This window comes from Panicum virgatum, chromosome 5N (assembly GCF_016808335.1).
Source record: "Panicum virgatum strain AP13 chromosome 5N, P.virgatum_v5, whole genome shotgun sequence".
In the NCBI taxonomy this organism is placed as follows: domain Eukaryota; kingdom Viridiplantae; phylum Streptophyta; class Magnoliopsida; order Poales; family Poaceae; genus Panicum; species Panicum virgatum.
The window spans coordinates 3,779,582-3,798,287 of record NC_053149.1 but is presented as its reverse complement, the minus strand read 5'-3'; the positions used below and the strand labels follow the sequence as shown (position 1 = coordinate 3,798,287).

At 44.8% G+C, this 18,706-nt stretch overlaps 1 protein-coding gene across 1 annotated transcript; it reads right to left on the bottom strand.

Moving 5' to 3' along the window:
- Positions 1 to 355: 355 nt before the first annotated feature.
- LOC120674342 (translation machinery-associated protein 22-like) lies at positions 356 to 6,609 on the bottom strand. The gene is made up of 7 exons (XM_039955518.1): positions 6,250 to 6,609; positions 6,065 to 6,157; positions 5,837 to 5,901; positions 5,153 to 5,234; positions 4,951 to 5,018; positions 4,784 to 4,867; positions 356 to 746 (listed from the first exon to the last, which is right to left on the bottom strand). The coding sequence occupies exons 1-7, from the start codon at positions 6,413 to 6,415 to the stop codon at positions 690 to 692; spliced, it is 615 nt and encodes a 204-aa protein (XP_039811452.1). The 5' UTR covers positions 6,416 to 6,609; the 3' UTR covers positions 356 to 689.
- Positions 6,610 to 18,706: the final 12,097 nt, after the last annotated feature.

The window sequence follows — 18,706 nt, the reverse complement described above, 5'->3', positions numbered from 1 at the left end:
GGTTGATCCAATGACCCAAAGATTATCTAACTTGCATCCCTATGCAAGGCTAGTCGCTAACTCGCTATGCAAGACTAGGCTAAGAACATCCCCCTCCATTCCTAGCTCTACAATGTATACTCAAAACACATTAAATGTCTTATAATTTGAAGTTCAAATTCAATTTAGTCTAAAAGATATTATAAAGATTGAGCCGAATTTAGTGACAAATTACAGGTGCAAATGCACTTCAGGACCTGAAATTTGTCATTTTGTTTCTTTTAAACCAGATCCTAGATAGAACTTATAATCATATATAGGCGTGTGAAGTCTAAATATGCTTGACGATTCCTAGATCAGTTTTGTATTTGCACCATTTGCAATATCTGGTTCATTTGCACAAATCTACGCCAGTTAGCTCCTGACTAGGCAGCAAAACTGCTTTACCATAGTGCAAGATAAGGGCTGCAACCAGTATATTTTCAGACAACACAACGACAAAACATGCTTTCAGGAAATTGCAAAATCTATATATATATATATCAAAATACCACTTGTGAACTTAGCCTAGAAACTGAAATAACAGACAATGACTTCGCACAAGAGATCAACTCAAACGGGTGCTGCATGCCTTAACAGACATGCTCTTGCCTTGTATCTGTATTATATTTGTAAACCCACTGGTCTCGTGCCTTGTAAATCATATGACATCAAGCAGCAGGAACCTTCCTTCCATCTTCAATGAAGAAAATGGCAGACTCAGGTACCTGAAAAGAACAAAGGCGATGATAACTTAGTAATAAACATGACTGCCAATTCTTAATAATTACCAGCACATGGTGACTACGGCAACCATATTATGCGCACAAACTCCTCAGAAATCATAGATTATCTTTTTCAGAAGTTTTACATCGCACATTGTCATATCTAGTCATACTTGAGACATAACATAATATGGCAGTCAGAATGACTTATACTCTAAGGGCTAGTTTGGAAGCAGCAAATCCCGCGGGCTCAATTTCCCTGCTGTTTGGGAACCCACGAGACGGGGTTGCCTGGCCCTATCCTCGCATTTTCCCCGGGGCGAGCGCTCCCTACCTCTGGCGTCCGGGCGGCACTTCCCCGAGCGGCTTCGCGAGCGCTCGACGCCGCCTCTCCATCTCTACGTCCGCTCGACTTCCGCCGCCTCTCCGTCTCCCCGTCCGCCTCTCCGGCCCTGCCGCCACGCCCCGCCACGCCTCTTCGGCCCTTCCCGTCCGAGCGCCATTGCTCCGCCTCCGATCCGCATCGAGGCGCTGCCGCTCTGCCTCCCCATCCAGGAGGTGAGTTCTCCGTCGACTACAACGCCACTGCGGACACTTCTACCTATAAGATCTCTACCTAGACTGACTCCTCCGCATCCGTGAGGTGAGTTCTCTCCGCTTCCTCCTCATCCTCTCTCTCTCTCCTACTGCCTAGGGTTTCCGCCATTCCTTCACTATTTTTTTTTTAGATTCAGTCTTGGGTGTGCTTAGCTCTTTTCCCATCCACGTTTAGGCCACATATGTAGCTAGTTGGGCCATCGATTCAAGTTCTTTGTATGTATTGTCACATTCTTGCTTATCGATCCTGTCCTGACTGGAATGTCCTGGGCACAAGGTTGATACCTGATTCTTGGACATCTTAATTCTTCTGGCAACTATGCTCAATTTGGCAGGATTGGTGCAGAATTAGGTTTTAGACAGAGCTTAAAGTTGCTACAGCTACCAATTTCTATCTGATTCTCAATTTTTTCCCTAATTCCCCATTAGCCAAAATGTCAGGTCCAGTTTGATTAATCCTCAGTTTCTAGTGGTGATGCCACCAGGACCATCTAGGTCTATAAATCAACTAATCTGCAACTAGAGTAGCTATTTCTAGTACTACAAATCTGTATGTCATTGCTTCCATACTGTACCTGTGCCATTGCTTGCAGTTAAGTATAGCGAGGTTGCCATTGCTTGCAGTCAAATATAGTGAGGTTCATTCAGTAGGAGATAATAGTTTCATTTGATTGGGTTTGTTATGGTAGAGCCTGTGCCCATTTAGTTCATTCTACTCTGCTATGTACTATTCTTGTTTTAAATGCTTCATGCTGATAATGCTATAGTGGTGGGACAAGTGAGTATTCAGATAGAGAGATAGAAGAATAGTAGGCACTGCTTTTGGTACTGGGGCATCTTCCATGGAGTGATAATTCAGTTAGCCAGCATATTGATTTGATGGTATGGTGCTGCAGAATTAGCCCTTGCTCTATTTGAAGGGTGGCCTTCGTCAAGGCGCCATCGTCAAGGCTGCACCATGGCTGCAATATGTGTAGGCATCTACTACTTAGCATGTAGCAGAGTAAATTCTCCTTAATTAGCTCAATAGATTTTGCTGCTTGTTCCAAGTTAGTTCCCAAACTTTTTCCTACAGGACCCATCACATCGAATCTTCGAACACATGCATGGAGCATTAAATACAGTTGAAAAAAATAACTAATTACACAGTTCAACTGATTGGCACGAGACGAATCTTTTAAGCCTAATTAGTCCATGATTGGACATTAATTACCAAATAACAACGAAAGTGCTACAGTACCCAGAACCCAAACTTTTTCGCGAACTAAACACAGCCTCAGCTGCTCTCAACTCTGATTTTCACATGTTTGAGTCAGTCAGTTAGCTCAGAATCTATTGATGCTATATGTTGATGCCTACTCTTGCTGGTGTGCTTGGGAATACAATAAAAATTTCTGGTTGGCTATAATTCTGGGCCAGGGAACGGGGAATGGCTCCCGGGGATGCGACCGGCCAATTAAATCCCCGTCGGGGGTTTGCTACCCAGGGCAAATCTGGCCCTGGTTGCCAAACTAGGCCTAGGTGTAATATCTGGAGTCCCTTCTGTCAGTCCCAAAAAAAAAACCATGTTACTTTTTGCTGTAGAGAATGGTTGTCGTTACATCACATTACTGGTTGAAAAGAATTATCTGCCAGATTTTATTCCTAATGATGCATGATCTAACTGTCATTGCTGCAGTCAGTTTGGCATATTTTTATTTCAGATCATGCTACACTTGTCTTGCCCAGATGAGGGCAAAGTCCATGCTTTATTTTTGCTTCACTGAAATGTAATGTCACTACTGGAGGACAGCAATGTGCAGCTAAACATGTTATCCGTTGCAGTGTTTGCCTTTGGTGAGATTGCAAAAGCAAGTGCCAGTGGAAGCAAAGTTATTTGTTGCGACATCTCGTCTGATGGCAAACTGCTTGCTACCGGTGGCCATGATAAAAAGGTGCCATCATCAGCACAGGACTCTCATCTGTAGCAAAGTTATTTGTATGTATAAATTTGAATGTATGGATGATCATGCAATGCATTGTCTTGTGTATTTAGTACTTGCTACAATTATTGAACAATCAGTTTCCCATTTTCTTATTTTTAATAATTTTTCCTTGATTTTTCCTGATTTTTTAAGACTAATTTTGACTTCTGACCAATGGGAGAGACAGCACCGGGATGGCACCACCGGGATGGGTCCACGGGGTCTGCCAAATAGTGCCCGGGATGGCACCACCGGGGGGAGAGCGCACCCCCGGGGTCCGATCGTGCAGGGGGTCCCCCGTGGGGGAGCCATGCCCCAGGGATTAGCCCCCTGCCTTTTCCAAACTAGCCCTAATGAAAAGGTATCTTGCTTAATGCTTAAACAAAATAAGTATATTTTCACTAACAGGAACCGAACAAGATCTATGGAAGGAAAATAGTTTGTGTTTGTGCAACAACAACATGAACTAAGGGAGAAAAAGAACAGAGTGGTTCCCTTCCTGTCTTAAGCATTCTGATAGGAGATTAAAAAAAAATGAACAGAAAACACATGGATCAACCTCATTACATCTACCATGGAACTTTGGTTCTCTAATCCTATCCCAATCAATTACTCTTGCACCTTATCATTGTGGAAGTATATTATTTAGCCAAATTTGTTTCATTACTCAATGCAAACATAATAATTAAATTATCTTTTTCGGCAGTTTTACATGGCACATTGTCATATCTAGTCAATACTTGAGACATAGTTCAGTAGAGAACAGAACACTATCGTGAGAATCACTTGTTACTCCAAGAAAAGATATAACAAAACTATTTTGCTTAAACAAAATACATCTACTTTCACTAAAGGAAAATGAAGCAAGATCTATGGAACGAAAACCTATAGCGTTTGTGCAACACCAACATGAACTAAGAAAAAGATATATGCTAAATGTTCTTGCCTTAGCATTCTGATAAAAAAAAAGGGCGTACCCAGTACCGTAGGCTTCCCGCACTGTGCGGAGTCTGGGGAAGGATTGTTTTTAAGCCCCAAGGCTTACCCACACAAATGTGCAGAGGCTGGGGCTCGAACCCGGGACCTTCCGGTTACAGACGGTAGGCTCTACCGCTGCACCAGGCCCGCCTTAGCATTCTGATAGAAAATGAAAAATGAACAGAAAACCCATGGACCAACCACATTCCAGAAAGAAGATCACCCCAATCATATTTTCATTATTCCAAACAATGAGCAGAAAGTGCTACTTTTCCACTTTATCAGTCTTAAGTATATTATTTAACTACATTTGTATCATTTCTCAATGCAAATATAATTGTTAGATAACATATTTAGGTGTTGTATTCCCACACACATACTGTTGTGACACCGAATGATGTGTATAAGAAAATTATAAGGTGGATACAGTATAAAAAAACATACATGAAAACAAATAAAAAATGTAAGCATGATAAAATGCAAAGATGATGGATAACTTACATCAGGCCACGTATCTGTAATAAACTCCACAATATCATATGATATGTCCCCTTGAACATCAATCTGCTCCTTCTCAGTTGGGCCCTGAAGAACAGAACAAAGAAGAGATGCATCAACCATGCTTAAAATCAAAAGCTAGAGTAACATCATGAGCCACGACAGAGTACCTTAACAACAGAAGCTCCAGTTGCAAACTTCTTCCCAAGCTTCTTTGAAGCATCACTCAGCTTTACACCTACAGATGCAGGGAAGAACAAATAATAAAAAACATTATACTGCAAACAGAAGCCATAAAATATAGCACCTAATTCTACTGTCGTCATGCCATTTCACTCGTACATATTTTATTTAAACTAGAAAATAACTCACCAAACAATTCAAGTCCTTTCACCACAGTGACGCATTTGCGCTTGTTGCGGACAATCTTCTCAATTACAACCTCCTGCTTGTCCTGCACATCGAAAGAGAACATCGTCAACGATGAAGTTCTATTCGCTGAAGATTTAAGACGCTGCACACAGAGACTTCAATTGGTTTAAACTCAAATCAGGAAGACAGTGGTGTGAAATTATTCACAGTAAATGAGTACATTGCAAGCCAAACTAACTAGCACGATAGCAAAATAGGTTACATATCAACACTTGTAACATCCGAATCTCATGCTAATGTAGAATTGTAAGTTGCGATGGCAAGTAATCAAATGTAAATGCCAGTGGTTCAATTAACCAACTGAAAAATGTGGGAACCTTGCAGGGGAACCAACCTTTTCCTTGAAGACATTGGCTACAGAATACAGATACCTCAATTGGCTTAAACCCAGCAAAACAAGTACAATAGCACTGAAGACTGAACAAAATGAAGACATCGGCTAAAGCAACAGTATATTCAGCACTGAACAGAAGGATATCTGGACGCTCCAATGAGGTACACACTCACAAAACACAACTTGAATTTCTAAACTTCAAACTAACGCTTAACAGTAGATTTAGCAGGCTAGTAAGCAGCATGACTCAATTGTGGGGTGAATTCTAAGAAGCATGTGAGGGAACCAACCTTTTTCTTGACCTTACCACCAGGCAGGCGTTTCACCTCTTCCGGCTTAGATGCAGAAGCATCCCCTGAAACAGAAAAGCAGCACACGTAGATCAGAGATCAGTTTTTCAACCTCCGAGAGGCTCACAGATCGAAGGTTGGCATCCATCATCTCCCTAATCTCTAATCACCAGGAACATCTCCAGGAATTAGCAACGCAAGACGGGCAGGGCAGGAGACGACACGAACCTGCAGCGCTGCTGGTGGAGCCGTCCGAGATCCCCACGCCCTGGAGGCGCTCTCCGACCTTGTCCACGTCCTTGTCGCCGCCGCCGCCGCCGCCTGCGCGCCCGACCAGATCAACCTCGGATTAGATTAGGCCGCACCAGAGCCAGCGGGGAGAGCGAAGGGGGGAGGAAGGCCGCGGGACGGACCGGATGAGGAAGAGGCGATGAGCTCGTCCGGGTAGACGCCGGGCGCGTGGGCGCGCAGCCAGGGCTTGCAGCGCTCGAAATCGGGGCCGAACTCGCAGTACTCCGCGGGGAGGCCGCAGACGCCGCAGTAGAGCACGCGCACCGGAGCCGGCTTCTCCGCCGCCATCGCCGCCGCCGCTGCCGGTTCCCGCGACTCGATCCGGTGCGGAATGCGGCGGCGATTGGATTCGATTTGGCTGCGGGGATTCGGGGTAAAGGGCTCGGCTCGCTGCGCCTCGCCAACTTGTGTGCCCTGCCGCCTCTGCCTCTCTCTGCTCGGTGCGCTGCTCGCCTGGTTCTCTTGGGCGGATTCGGATGCGATTTTTTCCCTTTCCTCATCATGGGGAAAGAAAGGAAAAATTGATGCCAAGGCCCGAGGGCATGATTTGATATTGGGCCCTGATGGGCCTAAAGAGATGGACGAGTTGCTGGATGGGCCGGGCCTAGTGTCATTCGTTTTGTGTGTGTTTTGGTTCTGATTAAACTTTGCACACTCAATTCATGGCTTCAGGTAGCAAGGTATTTTTCTACTGACGTACTAAATTTTTAATTATTTTTTACAGGAAAATGGTACTAATGCAGTAATGCTAGTGTACCAACACGTGGTGTGCCATGTCAAATTGTCAATACAGACACGAGCAGCATTGGAGCTAACTACCATAGCTAGCCAGGCCAGGGTCCAGGGAAAGTCCGGCGATCGGATTGAACCGCTCGCGCCGGCGGCGGCACAGTAACCCTGCCGCAGTTCCGTGTTTCTGCGTCCTTCTTCTTCTTCGTCTTCTTCTTCTTTTTTACTTTTAAGATTAGTTCTGCGTTCTTCTTTTACGGCGGCCTAGGAGTTCGAAGTTGGTGGGTGGGAGTCCGGCCTGATGAGAGCTCTGCTAGCAGGGGCTAGCTATCTACTAGCGCAGCGCGTGTTTTTCAGATACCACACTGTACAAACGGTTATCCCGCTTCACCCTGTTTATGGTCCGATTTTAACAGTTTTTTTGTTTCCAACCCAAACTAAGATAAATATGCTGGTCTGGTGTGAGCTGAATTTGAACGGATTTGTAACGATTTAATTAATATCTTGAGTTGGTTTGGACAGCTGGTTTCAACTGTTATTAAGGTTAGCCCTGCAAATGGGTTGGGTCGAAATGAGTTTTATGAGTTGGATTTTGATATGAATTATGTTTGGGTGGGTCAAATAAGTTGTATTAGATAATGAGGTGGGGTGGAGCAGGTTCTATGTAAATGTGAATTATGGTGGGTTGGGATGGACTGAAATAGATACTTTATACAAAACAGTATGACTATATATAAATATCGATCGACTAAGAGTCGGACCCTAAAAATAAAATATCGTGTTCACATTATAAAATTTTATCGAAATTGACTGAAATTTATTAGAGATACTCAGTATGACTAGCAGTTATTCTGTGTAAAGCAGTGTGGCTAGAATTATAGTTGGGCCCCACGTCAAGAGTCAGACTCTAGAAATAAAACCTCACGTTTATCCTATCAAAATTGACTGAAATTGTTGAAGATGACTCAGTATAACAAGCAGCTACTCTGTGCATATGGCTAGAATTACACGTAGGACCCCACATCAAGAACCGGATCGTAAAAATAAAACCTCGCGTTCATACTATGAAAATTTATCGACATTAATTGAAATTTGTTGGAGATGACTCAGTATAGCTAGCAGCTACTCTGTGCAAAGCAGTGTGGCTAGAATTACACGTGAACCCACGTAAAGCGCCGGACTCTAGAAATAAAACCTCGTGTTCACACTATAAAATTTTATCGAAACTGACCAAAATTTGTTGGAGATGACTCAGTATGACTAGCAGCTACTCTGTGCAAAGCAGTGTGACTAGAATTACACGTGGACCCCACATCAAGAGACGGACCCTGGAAATAAAACCTCGTGTGCACACTATAAAATTTTATCGCAATTGACCGAAATTTGTTGGAGATGACTCAGTATGACTGGCAGCTACTCTGTGCAAAACGGTGTAGCGAACCTATACTATAATTTTTTTTGAAAATCGGTTCTTATGACGTTGTAACTATAGTTTGGCTAATAATTTATTACATTATGAGCTGAAATATTTAGGCTGGTTTGGTGTGTGGTGGTGGTGGTTTGGAATGGTGTGGGTAATATTTGGCCATGTTTAGTTTCCAAAAAAAATTCTGCATTATTCATCGCATCGAATCTTCGGACACATGCATGAAGCATTAAATGCAGTTGAAAAAAATAATTAATTACACAGTTTACCTGTAAATGATGAGATGAATCTTTTAAACCTAATTAATCCATGATTGGACATGAATTGCCAAATAATAACAAAAGTTTAACTCGAACCGATGAACAAGGCGAATCCCGCTGCAAAGAATATAATAGTCGGTGCGCACGCAACGCGAGCACACTTGGACACTTGGTTGCTTGTTAGCACATTCTAGCTAGACTGTAGGGAGCACTTGATTAGTTAATTTTTAGCTTAGCACGCAACACGAGCACACTTGGACACTTGGACATCTAGCTACAACAGTTAATTTTTCTTTTTGAAATTGAACAACAGTTAAATTTTAGCTGCACGCGCATGGCGCCTGACCGAGCCAGGCCATGCCGATAGGCCCAATTTTTCCGTACCACGAGTCTGGTTGGGAAAGCGCTAGTTGCATCTCGCCAGCCTAGCTCAAAGGTTGACCCGGACATCCAATCACCACCATCTTGCATCCGGCGGGCCTGGTCAGGCTCGATTCACCCAACCAATCTCGCCCTTACAGCAGGCCTAATCAAGTTCGATTCACCCAACCAATCTCACCTTTAGGGCAAGTATGGGCGCAATTGGATGACGGTCCCAACTGGGTTCGGTGGGCAGGGGTCCGGTATCTAGTTTTCTCAAACCGATGAACAAGGCGAATCCAACTGCAAAGAATCTAATGGTCGGTGCGCACGCAACACGAGCACACTTGGACGCTTGGTTGCTTATTAGCACGTTTTAGCTAGGCTGCAGGGAGCACATGATTTGTTAATTTTTAACATAGCACGCAACACTTGGACACTTGGACATCTAGCTATGACAGTTAATTTTTCTTTTTGAAATCGAACAATAGTTAAATTTTAGTTGCACGCGCATGGCGCCTGAACGAGCCAGGCCACGCCGATACACCCGATTTTTCCGTACCAGAGTCTGGTTGAGAAAGCGCTAGTTGCATCTGGCCAACCTACCTCAAAGGTTGACCCGGACATCCAATCACCACCATCTTGCATCCGGCGGGCCTGGTCAGGCTCAATTCACCCAACCAATCTCGCCCTTATAGCGGGCCTGATCAAGCTCGATTCACCCAACCAATCTCACCATTAGGGCATGTATAGGCACGATTGGATAACGGTCCCAACTCGGTTTAGTGGGCAGGGGTTCGGTATCTAGTTTTCTCAAACCGATGAACAAGGCGAATCCCACTGCAAAGAATCTAATGGTCGGTGCGCACGCAACACGAGCACACTTTGACACTTGGTTGCTTATTAGCACGTTTTAGCTAGGCTGTAGGGAGCACGTGATTTGTTAATTTTTAGCTTAGCACGCAACAAGAGCACACTTGGACACTTGGACATCTAGCTACAACAGTTAATTTTTCTTTTTGAAATCGAACAACAGTTAAATTTTAGCGCACGCGCATGGCGCCTGAACGAGCCAGGCCACGCCGATAAGCCCGATTTTTTCGTACTGCGAGTCTGGTTGGGAAAGCGCTAGTTACATCTCGCTAGCCTAGCTCAAAGACTGACCCGGACATCCAACCATCTTGCATCCGGCGGGCCTGGTCAGGCTCGATTCACCCAACCAAGCTCGATTCAGGGCAAGTATGGGCGCGATTGGATGACAGTCCCAACTGGATTCGGTGGGCAGGGGTCCGGTATATGGTTTTCTCGAACCGATGAACAAGGCGAATCCCACTGCAAAGAATATAATTGTCGGTGCGCACGCAACACAAGCACACTTACTTGGTTCAACACAAGCACACTTACTTGGTTGCTTATTAGCACGTTCTAGCTAGGCTGTAGGGAGCACGTGATTAGTTAATTTTAGCTTAGCATGCAACACTTGGACACTTGGACATCTAGCTACAACAGTTAATTTTTCTTTTTGAAATTTGACAACAGTTAAATTTTAGCTGCACGTGCATGGCGCCTGAACGAGCCAGGCCACGCTGACACGCCCAATTTCTCCGTACCGCGAGTTTGGTTGGGAAAACGCTTGTTGCATCTTGCCAACCTAGCTCAAAGGCTGACCCGGACATCCAATCACCACCATCTTGCATCCAGCGGGCCTGGTCAGGCTCGATTCACCCAACCAATCTCACCTTTATGGCAAGTATGGGCGCGATTGGTTTCCTTCCCTATGCAGCCTATCTCGCACCTGCCATCCAGGCTCGTGGTGGCTAGGTTTGCTAGATGCAATAGTCTTCAGTTTGGTTGCTGGATCCACAGAGCTAGGTGTGACGAAGAAATTGTTTGGTTTGCTGCTGTTTTCGCACCGTTCCTCTCTAATTGGTGCAGACGCGTGCGTGCAGGTGCATGCAGCGAGCCTGGCCCGTGAGATACGTAGAAAAAGGTTGCATCTCAGGATGCAGGCTGGTACCCTCCTTTTGCACCGAGTGAGCTAGGTCCTCCAGGTGCACCAAGCCACCAAACAATAGCTAGTTCTTGCATGGGGAGGGCCTGGCTGAGGGCAGATGCAGCCAACCAATCGGGCCCTATATTACTACACGTCAGCGGTCTCTAAGTCATCTGATGCAAGCCCACATAGATTTTTTAATTAGGTGGCATAGAGAGAGGAGGAGAGAGAACAAGTGGTTGTTTTGTGAGACAACCGTTTCATAGGCTAAAATTTAGGACTATGCTATCACTTTCACATCATTGAACAAGTTACTGTTGCCATACAACTCACAACATTTCTTTTTTCTACACACAAATTATGGAATTATGTATTTACTATGAGACAACTTATAAGACAACTCATTGAATGTATTGTCTGTTACATCGTCTTAAGATGACATGTCAATGCATGAAACCGTCTATTAGACCAGACCAATGTACTTGCCCTAAGCAGCACCAAAACAATTGGTTGTTCTTTAATAAAGAATAAATACTGTCGGGAAAAAATTTTATACCTTGCGACAAGATTAAATACCACGGGTACCCTAAAGACAGATCCTCGTAGGCCTAAAATGAGGATTGGTTGGTCTCGGACGGGAGAACTGGCCAACCTGCTTGCGACCCGCCAGACATGCCAATGGCGTAAGGGCCCGGACAGGCCAGTAACAGACATGTGATGCTCTCTAGACTAGGGTTAAGTAAACCGACCGGTTCGGTCAAACCGGTGCAGTCCGGTAGTGGTTTACCGGACCGGTTTGACCGAAAACCGGTGGAAACCGGTCAAATTCAAAATCAAATTCAAAATCGCATGTTCAACCGGTTCCGAACGGCTTACCGGTCGGTTTGACCAGTTTACCAGTCGGTTTGACTGGTAACCGGTCAAATTCAAATTTTTTTCTTTTTTGGTTTAAATTCAAATGTCCGCAAGGTATACTAAATAAATGTTTGTATAACATATTTTAGTCTAAATAGACTCTCCAACCCTCTTTTGTACTACTTTTACATTGTATTTGTATACTTTTGTATGCACACTTTTTTTATTTAACTGCAAATCCCCGCAAACTATACTAAATGAACGAATTTTTGAGAAAATTTGACACCATTAGATTCGTCGCACCTTGAAGTATTTTTAGGAATTTTTTGGGAATTTTTCATTTTTTGAATTTAAATTTAAATTTTGAATTTGGGCCGGTTTGGTACCGGTCAAACCGGACCGGTTCCCACCGGTTTGATGAACCCTGCTCTAGACTCGAACCAAGCCGCCGGGTCGGGGAGACCTACGCTGACCTTCGGTAGAGTCCGATCCCTTAAGCCCCATGGGAACGCCCAAAGGTGCATTAAATGCTCTGGCCCGACATGACGTGCAAGCATCCCCCACCTCCCCCCACCCGCCCAACAAACGGGATAGGGGTGTCGTTTACTGACCGGAGCAGCGGCGAAGACACCACGGTCAGATATGCTGTTATGACGCGGCGACCAGCGCTCATGCCGACTGCACCCCCTCCATAAGCTCCATGGGGCAGGCCATGTCTGATCACTCTCCACCACTGGGCATAGGGTAAGGTGGGGCGCAACAGGCTAGCAGGCCCTACACTATATCGATGGGACTGGCAGCGGGCGCCCGACCCTCCAACCTCTGCAAAGGAGATCAACCTCGCTATGGAAGCGAGAGGCCCACCCCTGATCGGGGAGGGCATACCACAATTACAACCGGTCACCCACGCCGAAATGGAAACTTAATACTAATCATCAAATTTTCATCTTATAAATTAGAGAGCTAGCAGCAAATTCATGAACAGGGCACCCCCTCGATTCAGCTCTAGCTTCGCCCCTGATTATAACGGCACCATGCTCTGCCACGGGAATGGTGAACAGGACCGGAGCCACGTCAGGTACGGTGGCGCCGCGGAAAAGATGGATAAGACTTGGCTCCGGGGCGTGATTGAGCACAGCTGATCGGTGGACCCTAACTTAGGACACGTGTAGAGCTTCCAACCTTCTTGCTAGGCGGGTCAGCATCTCTTCTTTCTCGCAATGTAACCTGGCCCATCAAGATATATATAAGGTGGAGTGAGCCTTTTAGAGGGGGGTTCCGACGTTTTAACATCCAACGTCTAGAGACTCTCTCTCTCACACACACACTTGCTCGCTTGCAAGTGCCTCGTTGTAAGCACCCAGAACTCGAACGTTAGAACACGAAGTGCACCACCCCAAACTAGACATAGAGCAATTGCCCAAACCAGTCTAAGTCACTTGCCTTAGTCACTTGTCTTTGAGTGTTAGCCATCGAGCTACTGAGAAGCACGGTGCAATTTACTGGCCGGTGATCGAAACTGACACTTTGTAATGTACAACCCGTTTACGAAAGCCACGTGTAAACAACCGATCTGTCCTCTCGCTCTTAACTTGAAGCTAAAATAAAAAATACTATTCTACATTAGTTAGGAAAGAAACAAAAAATAAAAGTCCATGTAAATAAACAATAGATAGCTATATAAAGAGCGTAGATACCTGAATTTCCATGCTATTACTAGTACTGGTACAATTTTCTTTGTTGCTTTTATAATAAGTTAACTATTATCTCGATTACGTATATGTGTAGCTTGCTTGAGCAGTTATCCGGCATTGTAGAGTATAACAACTATCTACGACAATTGCCACCTTCTAACATTCAATTTCATTACGGTATTAGTTTGAAAAATGTTAGAAAGGTGCATGCTTCTACTTTAGGTCGACCTACAAATAAATAAAAAATATTGAATAGTACAACAATCATCTATCATGGATCGAAAGCTAAGCAATGGTTTAACTACAGCAATCATTGAGTCTTGCATACACTTCATTGTATTATCAATATTTTACACACCGGTACTTTTGGTGATAATAACACAAAACCTTGACGATTATTAGGATCTATTTACTGGGCTTCTCCAATAGTTTTTCTAGCATGTTTTGGTAAAGTTCTACCAAATACACTTACAGTTGAGAGGAGAACACAAAAAAATAGCTTCACCCGCTTCTCCTCACTCCTAGTTCTAAAGTATTCTTAGAATTACTATTTTACCATTAAAAAACTATTTTGGTAAATATTTTAAAAAAATAGTTTCGTCTCCATGAGATATGTGCTTTCACCATTGAAGCCAAAACTAAAGCAATTTTACAAGGAGATAATTAAAGCCCAACCAAACAAGTTGTCAGCGTGCAATTTAGGGAATGTGTTAACAACCAAAAAGAAATAATTGACATGACCATGAAGAAGCACGATTTAATAGCATTAGTTTACATGGAACAACTATAAGTAAAAGAAAGTACGTAGAGAAAAAAAGTTAACACGAGTAGGATCCCTAGAGAAAAATGTTACCACGTTACCATTAGCAAGAAGTCTGTGCATTGCCAGCCGCAATAGTAAATTATTTGTAGATTTCGTACACATCAATCACTACGCGATGGGAAAAGATGCAGCAGAATATAGGTGCGCATGAATGTATAAAACTTAGAAATTAGATATGGAGGAATAAAGAAAAAAAAACTAGCTACCTGTGTTATTTGTATGGGCCACTTTGCTCGTTTTAATATAACTAGCATAATGCACGTGTGTTACTACAGGTAATATAATAAATCTACATAATATTACTAATAAAATAACATCATCAATTTTGTGCTCGTTCTCCGTGCGCAAGTCATGTTGTGATCATGCAAGATATTGATTGTCTGGAATCCGATTAGGATTTCGATTGATTCATCCAAGTTTCAATTATGATTCTAATTTTTTTGTCCTGGTTGCAATTAGGATTCAGATTGACGAAAGTCTAGTCCACCTCGTATATGGGATGGACTAAGGTCCACATGTCAATAACATAAGACGGACCAAACCAAAATTTTAGATTAAAACTTTACTAGCTTTAGTAATAAATATAGATATAGATATTTGCTCGTTTTAATATAATATATCCCTAACGGCTCCGACGTTGACCCTTCGTGTGTCGTGGCATGCTCGATCTCGTCATCTTGGGTAGTCTGCTAATATACATATACTAGGTGATTCCCCACGCGTTGCTGAGGGACTTGAAACATAGAAGGAAAATTATTTTAGCTAAATAAAAAATTAACAACAAAATAACACTCGTAAAGTATGAGACATTTTTTTATTTCTTTATAGTTTTTTCTTTTTCTCTCACATTTTATTTTTTCGGTTTATTTTTCTACCTTTTCCTTTTCTCCTTTCTTTTCTTCTTCTTTTTTTCTCCCTTTAATCCTTATCTTTGTATTCTTATTATTATATTATTTTTTGTCCATCTCTTTTCCTCCCCATCAGAAAACCATAAAAAAAGAGATTGAAAACCAAACACCTTGAAGATGAGCGTAAACAACACCAAAGACTTTTTATCTTCTTTTTCCTAGATGCTGCTTTGGTTGGGGAGCGGACGGCGGGCATGGAGGTTGCAGCCCTGTAGCACGGCGGCGGTGTTATCGAAAATGGAGTCGACGGTGCTCTTAGCTACAGCCATATCGAGTAGGGCAGGGCATGCCGGAGGTGGAGTGGAGTTATTTAGACTCGATTGTAGGGATGATCTTTGAGTTTCTTCGTATTGCAGTGACGGCCTTTGGTTTTCTTCAGCTCCTTTCATGTGTGTTTGTTGTGGTGGAAAAATTATTTGTGCTTACAATAGTGACCTGCGGTTGTGCACAGATAATTAGTAGGAGCATAAATAGAAGATCCTAGTGGATGATGATGTGGATAGCTTGCATGTTGAGAGAAATAGAATTAATGACTCTTAACAACACCAAAGATCTTTCATCTCTTTTTCCTAGATGCTGCTTTAGTTGGGGAGCGGACGGCGGGCATAGAGGTTGCAGCTCTGCAGCACGGCGGCGGTGTTACCGAAAATGAAGTCGACAGTGGCCTTAGCTACAGCCATGTTGAGTAGGGCAGGGCATGCCAGAGGTAGAGTAGAGTTATTTAGACTCGATTGCAGGGATGATCTTTGGGTTTCTTCATATTGCAGTGACGGCCTTTGGTTTTCTTCAGCTCCTTTCATGTGTGTTTGTTGTGGTGAAGAAATTATTTGTGCTTACAATAGTGACTTGCGGTTGTGCACAGAAAATCAGTAGGAGACATAAATAGAAGGTCCGATTATAGTGGATGATGATGTGGATAGCTTGCATGTTGAGAGAAATAGAATTAATGATTCTTAGTGGGAGATTAATTTTATAGGTATTATAGATTAATGGTAGTAACTAGAGAAGTACTACTCCACTGGTGCTGTCGCCATACTAGTATATCCTAATATAATCTTAACGTCTGATCGCCTGGTTCTCTTGGGCGGATTCGGACGCGATTTTTTCCCTCTCCTCATCATGGGGCAAAAAAGGAAAAATTGATGCCTTGGCCCGCGGGGGTGATTTGATATTGGGCCTTGATGGGCCTAAAGAGATGGACGAATTGCTGGATGGGCCGGTCCTGGATTCTTTTCTCGTTCAGAAACAGTGTCGTTCGTTTTGTGTGTGTTTTGGTTCTGATTAAACTTTCCACCCTCAAATCAGGCAGCAAGGTATTTTTCTACTGACGTACTAATTTTTTTTATTTTTACAGGAAAATGGTACAAATGCTTCTGTACCAACACGTGGTGTGCCATGTCAAATTGTCAATACAGACGCGAGCAGCTTTGGAGCTGCCTACCATAGCTAGCCAAGACAGGGTCCAGGGAAAGTCCGGCGATCGAATTGAACCGCTCGCGCCGGCGGTTCCGTGTTCCGTGTTCCGTGTTCTGCGTTCTTCTTTTACGGCGGCCTAGCTAGGAGTTCGAAGTTGGTGGGTGGGAGAGCTCTGCGCAGCATGCCCCACTGTACAAACGGTTCTCCCCGTTACGAAAGAAAATAGGCTTAGTGATCAATTTCTATATTTATTAATTAGATTAATGACATTATTGTGATGTCACTAGGCAGTTACAAACATCGCGAAGGGGACTTCATGAATAGACACACTTTCCCCTCTTATACATATAAATATTGTGGTCTAAACCATCAATCAATACAATCAATCATTTATTACACTCCCTCTTTCACTTTTACTTTACAACACGTTATCACGCACGCTAGCCTCTACGCTGAGCACTCGCCGAGTTCTTCCCAATCCCAAACACAGAGGCATGACGTCTTTACGCCCCTGGACATAGACAACTCGCCTACTCTGCACCAAGGTTAACCTAACCGGTGGGAACCGGTCCGGTTTGACCGGTTACCGGTCAAACCGGTCCGGTCCGGTTCCGGTTTCGGCCGGTACCCAACCGGCCAAAATTCAAATTTTAAATTTGAATTCAAAAAATGAAAAATTCCCAAAAAATTCCTAAAAATACTTCAAGGTGTGATGAATCTAATGGTGTCAAATTTTCTCAAAAATTCATTCATTTAGTATAGTTTGTGAGAATTTAAAGTTAAATCAAAAAAGAAAAGAAAAAAAATGGCCGGCCCATGAAGGCCCACCGATCAAACCGGTCAAACCGCCGGTAAACCGGTCAAACCGGTCGGTAACCGGTCAAACCGGCCGGTAAACCGGTTGCACGGGAGCTTTTGAATTTCAAACCGGTCAAACCGACGGTAAACCGGTAAAACCGGCCGGTAAACCGGTCAAACCGGCCGGTAAACCGGTCGGAACCGGTTGCATGGGAGTTTTTGAATTTATTTGAATTTGGATTTGAATTCAACCGGTTTCCACCGGTTACCGGCCTAACCGGTCCGGTAAACCGGTACCGGAGGGCGGCGGTTAGGCCAGTCTGGTCGGATTTTAAAACCCTGCTCTGCACACACAGAAAGCAACGAGTACGGAACTCGGCGTCTCCCTGGGAAACGAAGCCACTGCAAGAGAGTCCTCGCCGGCGTTCCCCACCAGAATTCCTGCAAGAAGGCGGCAACGAGACCAGAAAACGACTCTCCGAGAACGCAAAAGCAAGAAGGCCTCACGCTCCTTGGGTATGGACTCCACTGACCTTCAATTTTTTGCACTTGGAGACGGTTTCCTCATCTTCCCTCTCGTCGCCTGCAATGGTCGTCGCCATTGTGGCCGCCGTGGTCGCCGCTTCCGTGGTGGTCGCGGCCGCCGCTTCTCCAATGACCACCCTCGCCATCGGAGTCCAGGGCGTCGGCCTGCCCCCATGGCGCCTCCACCAGGCCATCAGCCTGGTCCTTCGACAACCGCTGCAGCGGCTTCGAGCAGCACTAGCGACTCCTCCGAGCGCACAGGGACGGCGACGCCGCCATACATGACCGACATCATCGACGAGAGGAACGTCGTAGTGCCGACGTCGCCGACATCTGGCAATGCCGGTTTTGGCCTTCATGCCGGCCCCTCCACCAACATCGATGGCACCACCATGGCGTTGCACTCGAGTTTCATCATCGGGACTCGGGCGGCTCGTCGGGGCGCTTCACCCTTCTACAAAGCCGGCAACCCCTCCACGGCCGCATCAGCGACATCGACGCCGCCAGCATCACCGGCCACGCCAACCGACGCCTCTGCGTCCACGGCTCCCTCGCCCGCTCGTCTTCTTGGCCACATGGCGGCCACCGACCGCCGATCCGGCATCCGCCGCGGCACACGGAGCCCAGCGGCACTGGGGTCTCCTCCGGCTACTGAAGCGCCGGCCATGGCCGGCGGCCGGTCTACGACTACGATCGACGCATGGGGCGGGCGCGGACTGGAGCAAAGGGAGAAGAAGAGGAGGCGGCGGTACATCACATGCCGCGCACGGCACAGCAGCGGCGCACGGAGGC

What these genes read in the sequence shown, in the direction of transcription:
- LOC120674342 (XM_039955518.1), bottom strand. Translation starts at nt 6,415, where the DNA reads ATGGCGGCGGAGAAGCCGGCTCCGGTGCGCGTGCTCTACTGCGGCGTC. An exon ending in CTGGAGCTTCTGTTGTTAAG is followed by an intron (nt 4,868 to 4,950) that starts GTACTCTGTCGT and finishes TCTGTTCTTCAG; the next exon opens with GGCCCAACTGAGAAGGAGCA. An exon ending in TTACAGATACGTGGCCTGAT is followed by an intron (nt 747 to 4,783) that starts GTAAGTTATCCA and finishes TGTTCTTTTCAG; the next exon opens with GTACCTGAGTCTGCCATTTT.